The following is a 21,611-nucleotide window of genomic DNA, read 5'->3' on the forward strand; positions in this document are numbered from 1 at the left end:
TTTTATAACTGCCATGGAATCGAAGGTTGTGTTGATCTTTTAAATTTTGTTATTAACTTCCTCTTAATTCCAACTTTTTCGGACCCATATGTTTTATTGTTTAACAAAAAAATGTAAATAGCTAAATCATTCTTTCTCTACAAAATAAGTTACAAAAAATAGCCCATTTCGAATTCACGTCATGTTTTATTCTTTATTTTATTTAATTAAATTATAATCTGAATATAGAAAACTGGAGGGATTTGTTTTCTTTTTAATGCCATCAATAAAGCTTCGAAACATTATCAATATCAACGAACAATCCGTTTCATTGTAAATGAGATTCGTAAACCCAAATATATTAAAACATGACATTATTACTATTACCCATTAAACAAATGATTTACGTGTAAAACATTTACACACTAAAAACATATTTGGTAACCATGTATATTTTCCAAATAAAAGAGCCCAAGATGTCTTTAAATTGTGATCCTTTGGATTCGAAAAAATATTTTTATAAACTCATTTAGTTTAACAGATTTTAAATAAGTTATCAACTAAATAATATTTAGTAAATTTACTAAATGTGATTTTACTTAAATTTAATGAAGACTATATATATATATATATATTTAACAAATATATTTAAAATTATTTTTTAAAACATTTTTCAAAATTTTGTTCGGTTTTCAATGTAGGTTGGGTTTGATATTGATTTTCGGAAATAACACTTTAAGAATCGTTCGAGTATATAGTTTATGTCTAATAGAGTACGAGAGTTTGATTTTCGAGTCGGATCCAAATCAGATTTTTTGTGTATGAATATTCTTGACTAATTATGTGGGTAACTATTAAGAAAATATAACATGTTATAGACTTTACAAAAATAAAAATAATTTCAGAAATACATGTACCATAAATATATAGTTATGCAACTTGACAGATTTAATATAGTTATCAAAAATTAAATTAAATTAAATTAATATTAAACAAAATATGATTACAAAAAAACACAAATGCGGGTGCTGGTACAAATTATTTATTTGCGGGTTATGCGGGTCATATTTTTTGACCAAAACAAAATTAAAACCCGCTGGTTGGCGGGTTTGACAGGCAATCCAGCCCTAACCGAACGTATATTGAATCAAATTTTAAATTGCTATTATTTAATAAAAATATATTTTGATTAAAATTTATACACAAATATGATTAAAAAGAAAAATAAAAATATAACCAGAAAAAAAATACAAATATGAGAATTAAATTAAAACAAAAAAATATACCCGCCCTTTTAAGGGCAGGTCAAATATTTTAGATAAATTTCATAAAATTCTTAACAAACTATAATTTATCAAGGATAAAAATATTCATGACATAAAATTAATATTTTCAACAAAATATATACCCGCCCTCTGAAGGGCGGGTCAGAATCTAGTATGTTATTTAAATTTATAGGTAATATATTACTTTATTTATAGATTTTGAGAAATTTAAAATATATAGTGATTTAAAACTTTAAAAATAATTTAAATAGGTTATCCAAACCCAAACCAAACCCGCAAAGATCCGAATCAAACTCAAACAAAAATTTAGAAACATCCTAATAGGACTGAAATCTTTGACCTCGAAAACCTGAAACGCAAACCGATCAGAACCAAGCCCGTATGAATGTCTGAAAACCCATCCTTAGTCATTATTATATATCGTATAATTTCATCATATAATTAATCGTATTTTATATGTATCATCATATAAGTAATCATATAATTAATAGTATTTAATACGTATTATCATATAAATAATTACATATATTATATTTTAAAAACTTAATATGAAATATAAAAACCATAATTTGAGTTGGTATTTCAAATTGGGCTTGTGTTGTATTTTTCTTATATATATTGAAAACATTCTTTTATAATGGACTTAATAACTTAAGCACATTATTTTTTCTGTTTAATATTACTATTTTTGTTTCCGAACAAAATTATTTTTTTTAAAAAGACTACAATCCATGTTTTCAAACACACCAAATTTTTTTAATACTCTTATCCAAGTATCCAAACACACCGAAATTGTACTTCAGCTTTAATAAGATAGATGTGAGAAATGGGTAATACTTAATTTCCAATACTTAATTTCTCTTGTTTTGTTGTTCAGATCATACATTTTTAAAAATTTCTACCACCTGCTTTTCTTGTTTTGTCTTCGATTGACCCAATGACCACAGTGTGTTCTTAAAAACCAACACACATAGAGCAAATGATGGCTAACAACAATAACAACAAAGACTTCGCTTACATATTTATTTTAACAAAACAAAAAAAGAACAACAACATTACAAACGGATATCACTTAAAAGGGTTTTGAACCCTTTAGAACATCCGCAATGAGGGATTCTCAACAAAAATTCTAAAAATACATGTACATTTATATATACATATTAGTATTTAAGTATGAGTATCTTAAAATACAGGAAATCCATTCTTAAATATCTTACAGGAAATATTTGGTTTGTATTTCTCATAACTGTAAAATACTCAAACTTAATACTAATATTTGTATATACATACATATATATGTATTTTTAGAATTTTTTTTGTTGAGAACTTTAAAGTTGCTTTTAGAGCATATCTAATGGGGTTATGGGGGTATCTACCCACGAATTTCTCATTATGCATATATATATGTGTATGCTCTTAATGTATAGACTGGCAAACGCACACGTCAGCTCACACTAGAAAGTAGAAAGTTAAAATATGATTTGATCCGAGTTTGATTATTTCTAAAATTAGACTAAATTAAAGGTTAAATATAGACAAGTTAAGCTATTAATAAGGAGGAGAATATATACATTAACATTACCGTTATCATCATTCATTTCTCTCCCTCTGGATCGAGAAAAAATAAATCTCCGATCCATTCTTCTCTCCAATCACCGTAAAGATCAAGGTACCACGTTCCATACTTTAACTCGATCTAGGTTTTTTTCCGTGCAGTTAATGGAATCTCAAATGTATTCTTCGTTTTTTTTTTTGTATCATCAGGTTTATTTGATAATATTTCGAAACTTAGGGTTTGTGAGTGGTTCGGAGACTCGAAAGGGAATCTGCCAATGGAGTGTTGTTTGTTGCGTGTAGCAAAAGAAACGAGTTAGGGCGAGATTTGATTTGTGTAGATGGTGATGATGAAAAGCCCTTTGAGGATATTCATAGAGGTTTCGATGAAGGAATTGGTTAGAGGTTTCAGGAGGCAAAGGATCAGATGGAGAAACGCGTTTCTTCTAGGTTCTATAATGACCACCATTATTATTCTTCTTCACACACCCACGTTTTCTATCTTCTCCGATGATGAAGAAAGCGAGTCTTCTTCTTCTTCGCCTATCTACTTGAACGGTTCTCTTCATTTGAACATCCAAATTGTTAGGGAAGCAAAGGTTGAAAGCTTTCCTTCTCTTACAACAACTCCTGTAGTGAAAATGAATTCTTCCTCCGAGTTCAAACGTGTAGATGAAGAAACCAATCTACCGAGGAAAAGACGAAAAGGGAAGAGAAGAAAGAAGACTAAAGTCGATCTCATTGTCACTGATCCTCCACCAGCACCACGACATGTTTTGTCTTCCTCAGAGGTTAGTAATATCAGAATCATTAGAACATCCGCATTAAGATATCTGATCAACATAAGTATTTTACCAATTATATTTAATAGAAAAATCTTTCAAAATAGTTGAAAAACTCAAGTGAAAATTTCTAAAGTGAGAGACTTTCACATGAGCCTTTCAATTTTTTTTTTGTAGAGACTGCGCAATTAGATATTGAATAAAAACTGATGTTGAGATATTCACAATGCGGATGGTCTAAGACAATTAGAGTTTCTCTTTGTTTTTTGTCCTATCTACTTCAATGGACTTGTGCAGAGACATGCTCTTTCATTGCCACCAAAGGAAGCTTTAGCTTTTGCAAAACGGGAGATTCAGCGAGCACCTCAAGTCGTGAATGACACGGAACTGTTTGCTCCAGTGTTTCGTGATCTCTCTATTTTCAAAAGGTATATAACAATTTAAGAAAGACACAACTGCTTCTTCTTTTTTTTTGAAACAGACACAACTGCTTTAAAACCAAAATTTAACACAAATATATGTCACCTTGTTGTAGGAGTTATGAGCTTATGGAACTAATTTTAAAGGTCTACGTATACCCCGACGGAGAGAAACCCATATTCCACCAACCGCATTTAAATGGTATCTATGCTTCAGAAGGTTGGTTCATGAAGCTAATGGAGTCAAACACACAGTTTGTCACAAAGAACCCCGAGAAGGCTCACTTGTTCTACATGCCATACAGTGTGAAGCAGCTTCAACATGCTATTTTTGTCCCAGGATCACATAACATCAAACCTTTATCGATCTTTATAAGAGACTACGTCAACATGCTCTCCATCAAATACCCTTTCTGGAACCGCACTCACGGATCAGATCACTTCCTCGTCGCTTGCCACGATTGGGTATCTAAAATGTTACACATTTTTGAAAATAACAATCATTTAATGATGTTTTTATAAAATCATCTTTGTATGTAGGGTCCTTACACGGTGAACGAGCACCCGGAGCTAAGACAAAACACTATTAAAGCTCTATGTAACGCAGATTTATCAGATGGAATTTTCGTCCCCGGAAGAGACGTTTCTCTCCCGGAGACTTCCATCAGAAACGCCGGGAGACCGCTCCGTAACATCGGAAACGGAAACAGAGTTTCTCAGCGTCAGATCCTCGCTTTCTTCGCTGGAAACCTCCACGGTCGTGTCCGTCCACAGCTTCTAAAACACTGGAGAAACAAAGACGACGACATGAAAATCTACGGTCCGCTTCCACACAACGTAGCTCGTAAAATGACTTACGTGCAGCACATGAAGTCGAGCAAATACTGTCTATGTCCAATGGGTTACGAAGTGAACAGCCCAAGAATCGTCGAGGCTATCTACTACGAGTGCGTCCCCGTAATCATCGCTGATAACTTCGTCTTGCCGTTCAGCGAAGTGCTTGACTGGTCTGCGTTCTCGGTGGTTGTACCGGAGAAGGACATTCCACGGCTTAAGGAGATACTGTTGGAGATTCCGATGAGGAGATATCTGAAGATGCAGAGCAACGTGAAGATGGTTCAGAGACATTTTCTGTGGAGTCCTAAACCTAGGAGATACGACGTGTTTCATATGATACTTCACTCTATTTGGTTTAACCTTCTCCATCAGAACCAAACTTCTAATCATGTTCCCAGTTCCAGACAGCATCCTTGATTATGTCTGTATATATATATAAAGAAAGTTGCACTAGTTGACAGGCTTGTTCCTTAAGGCCCATATTGAATTTTGATCGGCTTATAGGTGGCCCAAATGACCACCCGCCAAATGTAGGTAGAATATTCTGTTCCATATTGAGATATTGATGGTGAAAGAAGTTTTGGAGAAACAAACAAAATCACTTGCTTCGAGAAAAAATAATAGAGAAAAGCAGTGTATTTATGGAAAATTGACAAATTGTTACAATCCAATCAGATCTTTTTTTTTGTAACCTGGCTATATTCATTCATATTTGTATTATTAAATATTTTTCATATACGTTTTTTTTCACCAACAAAAACTGTATCATAAACCTTTTATTTTAGGTTCAGAAAATGTATTAGCTAACTGCACAAATGATAAAGGTCATATGCTTAATCAAACTCTAAATTACTAACAGCAAAACAAATTATCTATTAGCAGAAAATCGACAAAAATATTTAATTGTTTGAAGATAAATAAATTTATTTGATTTAGGAAAACAATCTTCATAAATAAATTAAGCCGTTACTGCTGCTACAATAAATAAATAAAAACTGCAGTCATACATGAACGTATGTCCGTATACATAAACGTAAACCTTTTTGGATCAGCCTGTAAACCTAAACCTAGAATTTTCTGATTATCATAAGAAGAAAGAAAAGAAATTTGAAAGTGCATCACGGAAAACTATCTCGGCGACAGGCGTGAAGTAATTAAGGTATTGCTTTAGGAATACGCCAAGTAATGCCCCATAAATTTTAAACAATTGGACCAATTCCATCGACCATCTACAATTATGACATGTACATCACCGATGGTCCGGTGGTCCTCTACGTATTATTATGTGTCTACGTGTTAGTAAACCCCACATATCATACATTACTAAAACAATATTTGTGTGCAGTTTTATATTTAATGAAACTTTTTGACATTTGACTTCCACTACTCATTGGCTTAAATTGTGTAGCTATGTCCCAACAACTGCCACCATGCATATTGCGTTTTTTTTTTTACGAGAAAGCGCAGTTGATGGTGTTCAGTGAGTCCATGTAAACCATATGAGAATGAAGAGTTTTTCCGCCATTGTATCTGTTTATTATTTGGAATATGTCAGATTATAAAATTAGAGCAAAGTTTCTTACCTCGTTTGTAACTTTATTAGTTTACAAAAAAACTTTATTTCTAAATGTATAGTAAAAGTCAGTCACTATCTTCACTAATTAAGAATATATATATATATATATATATATATATTTATATATATATTCTTTTTTTTTTGCAAACACCACATCGAAGATATAAGATCATTCATATACTCCGTAGTTCAAATCAACGTTTTACATTTCACATATAAATACAATATGTTTTGTTGGGCTGGAGAATTAACGGATTAAAGTTATGTTGGCTTTTAATGGTTGTGGGTTTGTTGATAGAGTTTTGTTCCCATTAACTTTCATGGGTCTCATCTTGTCTTGTGTTTCTCCCGTTTGAAATCTTAACTAGGATGTTTAGAACCTGGTGAAGTTATTTAGTTTAGTTAGGTTTAGTTGAGGCTACATTGGAAGAGCTTTGTTAAGAGAGTGTGTGTCTTTGTTTCTTTTGGATTGCCCGGGAAGTCTCTCTAGACTTGTCTTCGACTAAATGTGTCTCTGTTGGCTGGCCGGATTGGAAATTTGATCTTTCTCAGCTTCTTCAAAATGAAGCAATGGTAAGTGTGGTGATTGGTCATGGTTCCTCTTTCTACTCCAATAATATAGGCATTCTACAATTTCTCGATCAGTCTTGTTTCTAGTGTTGTTTGCTTTTCTTTTTCTGATTTATTGTTGTTTTTTTTGTTGCGCTTATGTTGTTTATTCTCTTTATTATAAATTAGTTTGTTGAGACAAGTTTTTGGTTACGGATAGTATCTTGGTCCTATGCCGGTTTGTGATTTTATAAAGATTATATACTTTTACTGAATTTGCGTTAGATAATGTTTAAATTATTATTAATCGAGTAGATGATAAATAAAGGAAAAGTAAGTCACATTCACTACTTTAGATGATGATGTTTAAATTATTATTAATCGAGTAGATGATAAATTTGTGATTTTATAAAGATTATATACTTTTACTTTTTTTTTTACCTAGACTACTTTGTTAAGGTTTGTGATTGATTTGTTTATTCTTACTTGCTGAACAACGTACTATGGATTTTTGGAAGGAAAAATGTCATAAAGTGACAAAAAAAAAGGAAGGAAAAATGTCATCTTAATCGTACTAGTTGGGTGAATTCAGTTACGATAACAATTGATAGTAATGTGAAATGAGTTGGCATTACTGTATAAATAAAAGAATAACTAATGTCAAATAAAGTTTATAATGTGCCTAGAGACTAGGTGACAAAACTAAAAGACCATTTGAAACATCTTATCATTTAAAAGTATTTAAAAATCAATTGTTTTATTTAATATGGGTTTGTTGGTGCTGTCTAGTGTCTAGTTAGTGTCCGAATGGAGCAGCGGGACAAGTGCAGTTCCCTCGCCATATGCAGTTCTCCCGTACTGCATTCACCATTCACCATTTTCTGTTTGTAAAAGCAGTTCAAGCAGGAGATCTGCATGCAGTTCAATATTTTTTGTCTTTTTGTAAAAAAAGCAGGAGATCTGCATGCAGATCTCATCCGCCAACATTTGGTGGTGTTGGTCTGCTTTTTTTTTGTTTGGTTGTCAATAGATAACTTTGTTACAACACATAACTTTAATATATATATATATATATATATATATATAGTTTCATGAATATAATATTTTTACTTTATTTTATTTACAACTTTAACAATACAAAATTATCATTCTCTACTTATTATTTTTTGTCATATATTTTTTACTTTTTAAAATAATTATTTTAATATAATACATATTTCAATATATTATGTATATATATATATAGTAATATAGTTTAAATATGTATACTAATGTAAGAGATGCTTATTTTGTATCACGCAAATATATAGTAATATAATTTAAATAAGTATACTTTTGAAGAAAGATGTATATTTCATTTATATATTTAATTATGATATGTATTATAAAAATATATAATATAATTGAAATATGAACAATAATGGAAGAGATATATCATTAAATTTTTATTTTAAAATTGTGACATTATGGATTTAGTGCAATAATTTTTGTTATTTATGTACTATATTTATATATTATATATTTTGATATATTTTAATATAATTTTTTAAACATTTAATCTACTATATTTAGATTTTTATTATTTAAAACTATAATAACTGTTTGTTCTGATTGTTTCGAATTTCTCCTGCATATTTTGTAACTCTTATGTTTGATCCGCTTGATCTGCACTTCTCCTGCTTGATCTGCACTTCTCCTGCTTGATCCGCTTGATCTGTTTGATCTGCACTGCTTGAACCGTTTTTACCATTCGAAGCCTTAATGTGTATATTGTATATACACACATACTTATATGGAAGACAATGATGAGAGTAAAAGGGTCACGATCGAAAATGGATTGGCTCGACGTGAAATTTCTACATCACTCTCTTGTTTTTCCCAATAGGATTCTTGTAAGAGTATGAACCACAACTTTTGGTACCCGCCATTTACACGGATATTTAATTTACCTAGGAATGATAAAGTTAGAGTGACAAGATTTAGATTTAACATATTCACTAGTACAACGTAAAAACATACACCGTTTCATTTTATATACTCATCATTTAAAGTTTTTCACACATCTTTAAAAAATTATTAAATTTTATACTATATTTTTAACTTATACATATTTTATTTGATTTTATTAATTAATAAACTAAAAACTAGGGTAAAAATAGAAACTATTAGTCATATACAATAATTTTAAACAACATTTATAACATAAATGAAACAAATTCCAAATCTACGATATTTATAATGAAAATGAATAAATATTATCTATGTCTTTGATATCAAATAAAAAAAAAATTAGATAAACACAAATTATCGCCAAAATTACTTTTTTTATAACCCAACTCGAGTAATACTTATTCTTCTGTGATTCATCATTTTCAACTAATCTTCAAAACTTATAAAAATAATTTGTTCAATTTAAAGCGTTTTTAGATGATCAAATATATTAAATAGAAAATAAGAAATACCCCAAGGTAGTATCAAAAAGTTTTAATCACAAATATATCATACAAAGGTTAAATTACAAAAATAGCTTATTAAAGAGATAAAAATACTTATATCCGTATGGTTTTGAGATTTTTAAAAATAATATAATTAAATTTAAAATATAAAACAATAGTTTTAAAAATAGTTTCAAAGATGTTTTGGATTTAAAAACTTGAAAAATGAAACAAAAAAGTAAATAAAACACATAAAACGAGAAACAATATTTTCAAATGAAAAAAAAATTCAGAAATATATTTTTTAATTTTTATTGCTTATTTAAATATTTATTTATATTTATATAGAGAGAAAAGGTACAAAGATCTTTATCTCTTTAGTGAACATTTTTAGCTATTTCCCTTCTTGTGTACTTTTCTGATCAAAATGAACTAAAAAAGATGTTTATAATGAGAATTGCGTATGGAAAATTTATTTATTATTTAAGAAGATGAAACAACTCTTTTTAGTTTTTACCCTTACTTGAAAATGCGGTCTATTTGACGATTTTGCAACGTACAACGAATAGTGAACATGGAGATTATCACTGATTCAGTTGTGTCGAATAGTAACATGCCTAACTTCCGTCGAGTGCATTGAATAAGGAAATATTAGACAATTTTTTTTGTGTTCCAGAAAAAACATTTTTTTTTTCAAGAATCTCTTGTTTTTTTATTCGTGTATGAAATGCTACTTCTAGTTATTATTATAATAAAAAGATGATATTTTAATGATGCCTTAGTTATGTACTTATGTATTGAATTAGATAAGTTAAAAGATGAGATAAACTAAATGATATGTATATGGAATACACTAGCTAATCTCAAAAAATATTGACTCTCTAAAAGTTTGGATATAAATAACAGTTTAAGAGGTGTGAATGATGAAGATAGGAAGTGATTCCACTAAGTCCACACCTAATCATTATATTTTGGATTAGTCTAATCATTTGTCATAAAATGACTATATTCTCTGATTAATGTTGATTTTGTCAAAAACAATTGTAGCAAGCAGTAGAAAATGCTTAGGTAAAAGACTCATGTTGCTTAAAATTATGTTACTTAAACAAATTTAAGTGATTTAATATGTTTTATTAGGGTATAAATTAAAAGCTCTCCCATTTATTTATAAGAAAATTACAATGAATAAGGAGAAGATAGTATAAGCTTTTTTTTTGTGCACGAATTATATTAAAAAAGCAAATGGCCTCGGGCCCAAGTCAAGCTCACCAACGGTATACAGAAGAGTCCAAAAGAGTTTGTTTTGCAATTTGATCCACATCACAGATCAGATCGCATTTGATGTGATGAAACGAGATTTCGATGAAAACAGAGGAAATAGTATAAGCTCTTCCAAGTGAAGGCCTAGGATTCTCAATTTCGATCTACTCTTCGACATCACTGTCAAGATCACATCGTAATCTTTCAATTCGATTAGTATAGGCAGTTTTTTTAACTGTTGGTTAGATGGTGCTTAATCACTAAACTCTCTAATTATATATATTTTAAAAAATATATATATATATGAATTTTATAATTTGTGAATAATGATATCAAATATAAAACATTATATATATATATATATATACATATTCAATATATTGTTATAATTTCTAAACATACTATAAACCATCTAACTAATAATGTATGTTAATTAATCCGTTTACTGTTTAGCAGTTTCTTTAATGATGGTAAGATAATATCTTACCTTGAAATATATACACTGAAAACAAAGTAAATACTAATAATAATTTATTCGTATCTAGCCACTTAGGTCCAACTAAAACATCTATAGCCGACATGAACATGGAATTAATTTCTAGACACAATGTCTTAATATTGACAGTTAGGTATAATCAAATCAACTAAATATATTAATTGACAAATCGGTATAATAAAAGTGAGAATTGTTATTGACATGACATCGGCAATTAACTTAAATACGGAATGCAGCATCAAAAGCTCAATCATATTCAATCAAAACTGCTGCTATAATTTAACAATGATGTTAATTTGGTGTATTGCAATTCACAGTTCACACTCTCCCGCAGAAGCCCTACCTATCATATAACTATAAGGCATTTTTTTTTTGACTAAGGGCTTATCATATAAGGCATATTTATTAAATCGTTTCACGGTATTTCTACTAATATTAAAAATTAATTTATATATCAGAAAATTTTCGGAAGGATCGTGTTTCGACATTTGCTGCTAAATACACAACAGGATTTTTTTTTTTTGAGAAAACACACACAACAGGATTTACATCTAACGTTCGTACAAAACCCATAGTATCTTTCATTGGCGTGTCCGACTTGCGACAGAAGGTGTCTTTTTTTTTTTCTTTTTTTGTTTGAAACACACGACAGAAGGTGTCTTAATCTTTATATATGTTTTTGATTTGGATGAAATGTTTATATTAATTTACAAATAGATAAATAAAACTCATTTGATATAAAATTATTTTAAATCTATGTTCAACTAATCACCTATAATTTTTTTCAAAAAAAACTTGGAAGTTTTGGACTCTAAACTCATTTAAAAAAAAGTTTAAAGGCAGCTTTTAGAATTTTAATCTAAACAACAATGTTATGTTACTTATGTATATAAAGATTTGAGTTTAATAACCCTTCGAAACCAAAGCGAGAACAACACAAAGAAAATAAACAAAAAAATGATTTGAATTTAACGACATAAAAATTCAACTACCATTAGACCATCAACATTTTACTATTTCATCCCTGACAATTTAGATATATGGATCTAATTTTTTGTTTTCAACTAAATAACAATATAACTTATATTTATATTTGGTGATATGTGGATCATTCTAAAAAACAAGAAAAAAAAACAAGAACAAAACGTTATATATAGATTGTAAAATGTGTTACAATTACAAATATAGATCTTTCCTCGACCCGGTAGACAAAGAAGATGATTTATTCAATTCATTACTTTGTGTATGTTTCAATTATTTGTGGATCATATTGCTAATTCTGCAGAATTTATTTTTCATGTATGGTTACATGATGTCATGGAAGATCAAGATCTTACTCCTATTTGGGCTTACTAATATGATTAGATCAGCTTTTTATAGACAAATTTAGAATGTAAGACAGTTGCATACAAAAATAGCATTAATTTTAGGTTTTATAACTCTTTTTTTTTTTTTTTTTTTTTTTTTATAACTCTGGTATTTGGGCAGCCACATTCCCAACTATCCTCTCGAAAGGGGTCCAGCGCCCCAACGGAAGGGATGTTAAATCCGTTGTGGCCAAGGTTCGAACCCGGGTGGCGGGCAGTACAGCTGTACCTCCTTTACCACTAAGCTACGAGCTCTTGGTTTTATAACTCTTTCTAAGTTTATTAGGTTTAGTGTATTAAAATTTTCAATTATAGAAAGCAATATATAAACTGTGAAATTAAAATAATTTATCTCAAATTTACGAATAAGTCTTTCCCTGCATTAAGAAATGCTTCTTCTTCTTTTTCTTTTTCGTTGCCAGAAAATGCCTTTTTACTTTGATGAATCAAATCTAACCAATCTCTTTCATAATTCTCCGAAATTTAAAAACGCTTATCGGAGGCAGCGGACAAAAGAACATTAAGAGTAAATACATGTGTCGGATAATTATAAAGTAAAGGTATGTGTCTGCAAAGTGATTAGATACGGACACAGAGGATACGAGAAAAGCCAGCTCACCGCCTACTTTATTTGATAAACTACAGTAGATAAAAAAAAATACCAGTGAATAGTTTTGGGAAATTTATTCGAAATGCATGTAAGCTAGTTTTGAAAGAAAACATTCCTCCGAGAGAAAAGGAGAAAAAAGAAAGAGGGTTTCGATCGTAGTTCTTCCGTCTCCGACCGGCGTACGTGGGTTTTCTCAGCCACGACGTCGGTCGGAATCTTAGTTTAGTTGTCTCGTTTTAGCTAGTTCTTTATTTGGTCTCGCGGTCTTTATGGACGGTTTTCGTTTTTGGTTTCTGGGAGACGGTGGTTCAGCCATCGTTTTTTACCGGCGTTTGATTCTGGAGCCGAACCGTATCTTCTTCGGTGGTGGTCTCAGTTTGAAAAAAAAATTCCTCCATTTTTTGAACCCACTCCGCCGGCCGGCGGCGAATTTGACGATGAGAGAGCTAGAGAGAGATCAGAGGAATTTCTAGAGAGAGAAGGGTTTTAATTTTTGCCAAATCATTTTTCTTGTGTCAAACATAATGTATGTATCTTCTTTAGCAAAAAAGGAAAAACTTAATATGTATCTTTAGTACGCAAAAGGAAAGGCAAACTAAACTAAAAAAAAATATTAAACAACCTAACTTTTACCATAAATGCGCATATACCTGTCTAAATATGACAAATAAAACATCTTACAGTTTATTCAACAGTTTCAACATACATACTAATATATGGTAATTTAATTTGGCAAAATAATATTATTACACTGAATAGACCATTTTTATTGGTACATAGTTATAAGATATCTCAACAAACTTTTAAATGAGAGAATAGTTTCTTAAATGAGAAAATATGGCATATATGTTATAATTTTATAAAGATATGTAAATAGTTTCCTGTGACTATCTTTCATCATCAATATATTTTTATTGGGGGTGGGGGGAGTATCTAAAATTTTCAAAGACATTAAAATTTAATAAATAATTAATATATCAAACTTTTATTTTTTTGAATTTTAGATACTTCAACTATGAATTTTATCAATGATGATGCCCAAAGACAATTGATATAATATAAACATAGAATGAAAATTATTAATTTTTTGAAGTTAGATACTTAAACTATGAATTTTATCAATGATGATGCCCATAGACAATTGATATAATATAAACATAGAATGAAAATCAGTACTAACTAAAATACATTAAATACACCGCACATTAAATTGATAGCTGCGCCAGTGGGTCCTTTGAAAATTTCCAACTTTATAAGGGCCAATAAGATGTTTCGAAAAAGGAGAAAACCAAAGTGGAAAACGGAAAAAGACAGAAAAAAACCACAAAGACTGTCCCTTGTATTATCATCTTCCTCTTTGTATTTTGTCTAAGGATGTTAAAACCAAACTGAACAAAAAAAAAGTTTGAAATTGGTAACATCAAATACAATAAGTGTTATTTTCAAAGTGGTATATCGATATAGTTTGGTTAATAAACCAAAAACTGGTTAATTAAAAATATAGTACTACTAGGTGATTTTCCTGTGCTCATGCACGGGTATAAATATTTATAAAGTAAATATAATATAATAATTGATTGCTATTTACTTCTAATTTTAAATTAACTTATATTAATAATATTGTATTATTTTAATCAGACATATGATTTTAGATATATTATATCTAGTCGGTTTTGTTGTTTTTACAGTCAATTTAGTTATGATTTGGGTATATTGGATTGCATCTATTTCTATGAATTCAACTATAATATCTTTTATTCTAAATATATTAAAATTTTGATTAATTTTCTTATTAACATTTAGGTTGGTTGTTGTCTTAAATATGTAATTATATTTTAGGAAGATTATGTATAACTTAAGATATATTGTGCTTAGAATGAAATAAAAAATAAACTAAAGCGTTTGAATCAAAATTATGTAAATAAATATAAAGATAATATTCTGAAGTCGCATGAATATATAAATTTTACGAAAAACTAAATTGTTACAGTTGGTTAATATTTTATTTTCATTTGTTAATGTGTTTTGAGTATCCTATAATATATATTTATAAAATAAATTATTATTAGTATAAAATTATATTTTCTTATTATAGTTTAATCTATGATTTTAGATATAATTAGTTGGATTAGTCGAGTAACTCATGTTGTATTAACTTACATATATTCTTTCAAATTCAAGCTGAAGTATAATTTTTTATTATAATTAAGTCAAGTCAAATTAATTTATTTATCGTTTAAATGTGAATGTAAATTCATAAAATATATCAAATTAAATACTGATTTTTAAAAATATATTAGAAAAATAATATATAGAAAGTTACTTCTCATACCTTTTTGGAAGCTCATGCACTCATATCAATATTTATAATAACAAGAATATTTTTATAAATTCTAACTAATTTCATGTCTTCTGATTATGGCTATATTAAAAAGTTACACAAACATAAAAACATTGAATTTAAAAGCAAATTTAATATTAAATAAACATACAATTTTAATAATGATAAAATATAATATATTTACCTCGTTAAAGTATATAGTGTGATTTTAAAATATCTTATAAATATTCGATCAAAAGATGTTTATTGTTAACTTTTATTTCTCGTTATATCTTTTAAAAATAAGCAGAAAAATTGCGATTGCATCTGAGAAATCATATTATATAAGTAAAATATAATTTATAGATATTTTTTTTTAATTGAAAGATATTATAGTAACCAAAATATATGAAATACAAATAGCATTTCAATAATACTAATTATAAATGATTTAGTCAATATATCAGTTTATGTTACTTAATTATTTTATGTAATCATCTAAAAAAATAGATAGATATATAAAAATTATTTCTGTTACTTTGAAAAATATAAAGAAATTATTTTATTAGTATATTTTATATTATTTTAAAAATATTTTTAATGCAATATTACTCTTTGTGAGCTTTCCTTTTTAATGAAATCATATTATTTATACATATATTTTCGTTTTTAAATTCACTTTATAGCCTTTATAAATATTTCCTTTTTATTATATATGTTATTTGGAAATTTTACAAAAGAAATTTGAATAAAAATCAATTATAGTATTTAATATTATATTTTTGATTCATTAAGGGTATCAATGTAATCAACCACCGTGAGAGTTAACGTGAGCGCGACACATAGGAAACTGACTTCTCAAATAATATTATAGAGATAGTTATATGTAAATTATATAATACAATTATCATATATTAATGAATTTTATTAACATGTTCTTGATGTTAAGAACATTGATTTTATAATTTGTTGTTTTAAAATTAAAAGTGTTTTATGTTTTATTTTCATCAAATTACATAAAATATTTTCGATAGATATTTGCACTAAATTTAGTTATTTAATAATATTACTATTTTCTTATTTTTATTTATGAAAATTATCCTAATAGTAAATTTTATTTAAATAAAATAGAAAGACATTCTATGTAAAATTTAGATACTAAAAATATGTTTTAATAAATTTGATTTTTAATCATATAAACTAAAATGTCACAAAATGTATATGGAAGATAAATATAATAATAGTATTTTTGGTGTAAAACCGAATTAACCAAAAACTAAAGCATATAAACGGAACTAACATAATAGCCAATTTTAATAAAATAAAATATGAACTGGACACCCTTAATTATATCTATTGTCGCTTTGGCTGCAATATTTTCAATATATACAAAATAAATCCTTGCTACACTATGCTTTTCGATAGGCAAAATGTGACTGAGCATAATGATTATGTAGTGGTTATACTTAGGGGGTGTATATAGTTGGCTTTATTGAACTTCTGTAGATTTTTAATATCTTAGTAAATATGTATGCTCTTATATATATTATCGATAGTTCCTTCATAGTTTAGCTATTCAAAATTGTAGATGTTATTTTGGTATATCTACCATTCAAATACATGTTTTTGTGGTATTACAGGGGTTAGATGAATTTGAAGTCTTTGATCAAAGAGCCACTTGGTATATTTGAGGCATCTTATTCTTATACTCGGAACATGAGAAGTGAGGGTAATAGAAAGTCATACAAAATATGATGATGTAGGACTGCGAAAATTCTAATTGAAAATCATAAAACAAAAAAATATAAACGATAATATAAATTTGAAAAAATGTTTAAAAATTCTTTAAGGAAAAATAACAAATTCACGGAGTCAAAACTTGACTACTTTCTTTAACTTGATAAATCATATATAGTATATGACTGTTCTGTGCGATTTTAAATTCCAAGATACAACAACACTTGAAACATAATCTATGAACTATAACCACTACGATACATTCTCGATATTTATTAAGTAAAAAACTATAGTTTTGTTGGAAGTTTCTAATTGTGTTATTTATATGTGAATGAAACTTGATCAAGATAAGCTTAAACAATTGAAAATAATATTCTTGAAATATACATATTTATTGTGCAAGAGAGTGTAACAAAAATATTCCGATAATTGAAGTATTCCAAAATTATTTTACGAAATCTTAAATGTATAAATTTATAGAGATATCTAGACACAATTTGTTAAGATTTATCTAGGAAATTATGCAAAAAATTGCAATGAATTTGCTCTAAAAAAGACATTTCGTACGATAAATCTTACATTCCACTAAACTAGCCGTACACGCATATGTGTGATTTGCATATTAGCTCTCAAAGGATGAAGGAGAAAGAAGAAATATCACGACGGAACGGAGAACCTCGCCGGCGAACGAAGACGCACCACCGGAGATGATGGTGAACACGGGAATCACCTTTCTCGACTCCGTCGGAGAAGTGAGGGAGAGAGAACACGGGATTGATGATTTTGCTATTGGACCTTCAAAAAGATTTTGTTTATAATTAAATCGCCAGTGTTTCCCTTAAGTCGCGATGAAACCTAAATGTGTATTATTCTTTGCCGATTCTGTGGGAGTGAAGTTAAAGGTTATGAGAGACAGAATTAAAAGATGTGAAAACAAAGGGTCAAAATTAAGACACAACACACAAGCTTAAGAAAGTTGTACTAGTTTTTATATAAAAGTTAGTTGTTTTAATTAGATAATCCTATGTTTATTTTTATTAGGTAATAATTAACTACTATCAGTTTTTGTGTTTTTTAGATGAGTGAAGATGAGATTACAGTTTCATCATTCATCATAGCAATGTTTCTTATATATGCAGCGGAGATGACGTTTAGTGAAACAACAGCATGTCATATCATGTGAGTTTTGTAAACCCAATACGGCGAATCCGGGTTCAAATCCCACCGGCCACACGGATATAAGTTATTGCTTTCGACTCATTTGAATGTCCAGGAGAAAGTCTATCCGTGGGCTGTACCTCCACCTGGGGATTAGGCTTGTGTCATCATTGACCCGGATTTAACCATTTTTCAGTCAAAAAAAAAATCATGTGAGTTTTGTAAAATTTACAAATTTCCGTGAGAAGTTATAGTTTTTATCATGTTGTTTTGTCACAATATTCCATATATAACAATTATAACATGAAGGATCTTGGTTAAACGGTAAGAAAAAAAAAATGATTTTCTTCTAATTACGAATGTGTCATCTAGCTAGTTTACCCAAAAGTTTCAGGGGTTTAGAAAATAACAGCGGAATAAACAAAACGTTTTGTTAATTACATTCGAATTTGTACAAAAAAACAAGAGGAAAATAAAATAAATAAACCTGTACCTTTTTCTTTACTTACACGTCGTACACTTGGAAACTTACTCACACGCAAAATAAAAAAATAAAAAGCAAAAATTCCCCAAAAAGACAAAACTTACATAGCGACACCATCTACCAGAAAAAAAATCATTCACCGGCCGGAAGTTGCCGTCTTTCCGAGTTCACAGCTTCCTAATAGTTTCCCATGAAGAAAGGTTCATCGTACGGAAACGAGTCCCAGAATCCGTCCACTTTGTGATCATTCACGTCTACCAAAAGATCAGGGAGGTCGGAGAATGCGTCGTCCGCGACTGAAGATGACGTCATAGATGACGTCGCCGTGCTCGACGGCGACTCCGGTGCTTTCCATTCCACTGCGGCTGCTGCAGCGGCGGCTTGAATGTCTTTAGGATCGGCGCTTGCCGGTCTCGGCAAATGGCAAGCGAGCTCGGGGAAATTGAGGTGAGCAGAGCCGCCTTTGATGGCTAAAGCCGCCACGTCGTGTGCACGCGCCGCCATTTCCGGCGTGGAGAAAGTGCCGAGCCAGATTCTTGATTTCTTTCTTGGCTCTCTGATCTCAGACACCCATTTTCCCCATTGTCTCATTCTGACCCCACGAAAATTGGGATGCTTAGAAACACTCTTTTGCTCAGTTTTAGACTTTGAGTTCTTTCCGGTTCTCTCCTTCGCTGGTGAACGGAGATTACGTTCCGACCGGGGAAGAAAAGAGTCTTGCATCTAAAGGAACTAAAATGGAACACGAGAAACAAGTTTTGGTGGGAAGATTACAAGAAGAAGAAAAAAAAAAGTTTGTATATCTTTTTTTTTTTGTAGTTTGAGGTGAGAGAGTAGCAATAGTTGTGGAAGAGAGATTGGTTTGCTTCTTCAATATATACATCCAAAATACGAAGCAATTATTCTTGTGTGTGTATGTTTATTTATTTTTATTATATATAAAATTAAAATTATATATTAAAAGCTAAAAGGGACTTGACTGCGTTAAGATTTTTTCTGTTCTTTCTCTTTTTGTTTTTACTTGCAATCATAATACTTTACTTTGTGTATGTATAATAATATTTCGTTACTTTGCCTGAATTGGACACTTGTTCGTTTGTATCACGCTAGTGTACTTTTATCACTTGTGTCTCTCCTAAATAGTATAATTAGCATTTTGCAAATTTTAATACACGTAACTGAACCTTGTCGGATTAGATTTCTATTACATTATTCTGATTGGATTTTGAACATTTTTAAATAAATATTGAGTTTATAATTTATATATCTTTTGAAGGTCCAATAGCAAAAAGAACTAACTAACCAAAGTAGTTTAATTGGTATTAGTTTATGATATGGATGCTAAGAATGTTACGTCAACAATAATTGAGAACTTGTTACTTTTTAATTTACTACTAGTTGGTTTTTAAACGAAGTCGTGGATTTCTTTTTACGTTTACAACTTTTTTTTTGTAAACTAGGTTAAAAAAATGGTAAGGGGCTTAGACCTTTTTCCGGAAAGAGAATATGAAAAAATCCACTGGCAACGCACCGTATTTATCTGAGTTAAGCAACTGATTCAAATTTGGGTGTATTAAAGATTCACAAAACGCTTTATTTCATCCGATCACAGACGTGTGGTTTAGTCTTTCATTTCATTGAACTGTTTTTTTAAGTTTTGTTCAAAAAAAGTTTAAGAAATCTACCAGAGTCGCGGTTTTCTACATGTGGGTTATATAAAACTAAGTTTTATATAACTCTAGATTGATTATTTCCAGTGTGCGTAGACATTTTCACAAGTACAGTAACTATTAGGAAAAAGTTAGATGTAAGTGGAAGTTGTGGTCCCTTGTATATTTTTATCTTTTTTTTGTCAACTTGTACATTTTTATCTTACCTTTTCAAATTTTAATCTCTTTTATTTTTTTGATATTTTGTTAGTTCTCCGAAAATGTTATATTTCTGTTTTCCCGACCGTGACCTATGTCAGCCTACAAAGGTGACACACGTTTTCACTTGGATTTTGACAGAAAACGATTAGTATTAGTGAATACATCTGTAATCCAGTTTCTAAATCTTATAATTAATTAAATTAGCACTGCAACTAAGTGTTACTATCTCAGTTGAAAAATATCAAAATATAAAACGTAGAAATAACATAATTGAAGGATATTTAAGCTGAAACTAATATTACTTTTGGATTTGGAAAATTACATGCTTCAGTCTTAAACGATCATGATGATTCAAAAAGTTAATTTAGCCGTGGAAGTAAAATTATAATAAAATAATATATAAAATAATACCTCACATGTTTCAAAATGTAAATAGTTTTAGTTAAATGTATTACTATTAAGAAATTTATCACTTTGAAAAAGTAGCATTTAATATATAAATTCAACCAATTTTTACCAAAAAAAAAGTTCAACCGTTCATAAAAAACATGTATTATTTGATTCATCAAACAATATCCAATAAATACAGAACGATAACTTAGATGACTATAAATGTGACAATATAATTAACAACCGTCAGTCAATGTTTGTACTTGGAAGAAATTGACGAATTACGTTTTGCAGTTGGAAATTTGCGAATATGCGAATAATAATTGTAGAAGTTTTCTAGCAAAGAATTTTTTCAGAAAAAAAAAACAGTTTTCTAGTGAAGAAATTGTGTAGAAGATTGCTTACGGACGACGCACGTACGCAAAACGACATAGACACACCTTACGTATATGTACAAAGTGTATGATGTCGAAAATGTATACATTATCATTTTCTCAAAAA

At 29.3% G+C, this 21,611-nt stretch overlaps 2 protein-coding genes across 2 annotated transcripts; one reads left to right on the forward strand and one right to left on the reverse strand.

The window, feature by feature from the left end:
• Positions 1-2,616: 2,616 nt before the first annotated feature.
• On the forward strand, positions 2,617-5,514 carry LOC108840510 (probable glycosyltransferase At5g03795). The gene is made up of 5 exons (XM_018613336.2): positions 2,617-2,934; positions 3,030-3,610; positions 3,899-4,029; positions 4,137-4,485; positions 4,561-5,514. The coding sequence occupies exons 2-5, from the start codon at positions 3,161-3,163 to the stop codon at positions 5,272-5,274; spliced, it is 1,644 nt and encodes a 547-aa protein (XP_018468838.1). The 5' UTR covers positions 2,617-2,934; positions 3,030-3,160; the 3' UTR covers positions 5,275-5,514.
• Positions 5,515-18,782: 13,268 nt separating this feature from the next.
• Positions 18,783-19,710, reverse strand: LOC108828570 (ethylene-responsive transcription factor ERF039). The gene has a single exon (XM_018602307.2). The coding sequence runs from the start codon at positions 19,570-19,572 to the stop codon at positions 19,027-19,029; it is 546 nt and encodes a 181-aa protein (XP_018457809.1). The 5' UTR covers positions 19,573-19,710; the 3' UTR covers positions 18,783-19,026.
• Between the last annotated feature and the right edge of the window lie 1,901 nt (positions 19,711-21,611).

The sequence above is a fragment of the Raphanus sativus genome, chromosome 2 (genome assembly GCF_000801105.2).
Source record: "Raphanus sativus cultivar WK10039 chromosome 2, ASM80110v3, whole genome shotgun sequence".
Classification (NCBI taxonomy): Eukaryota; Viridiplantae; Streptophyta; class Magnoliopsida; order Brassicales; family Brassicaceae; genus Raphanus; species Raphanus sativus.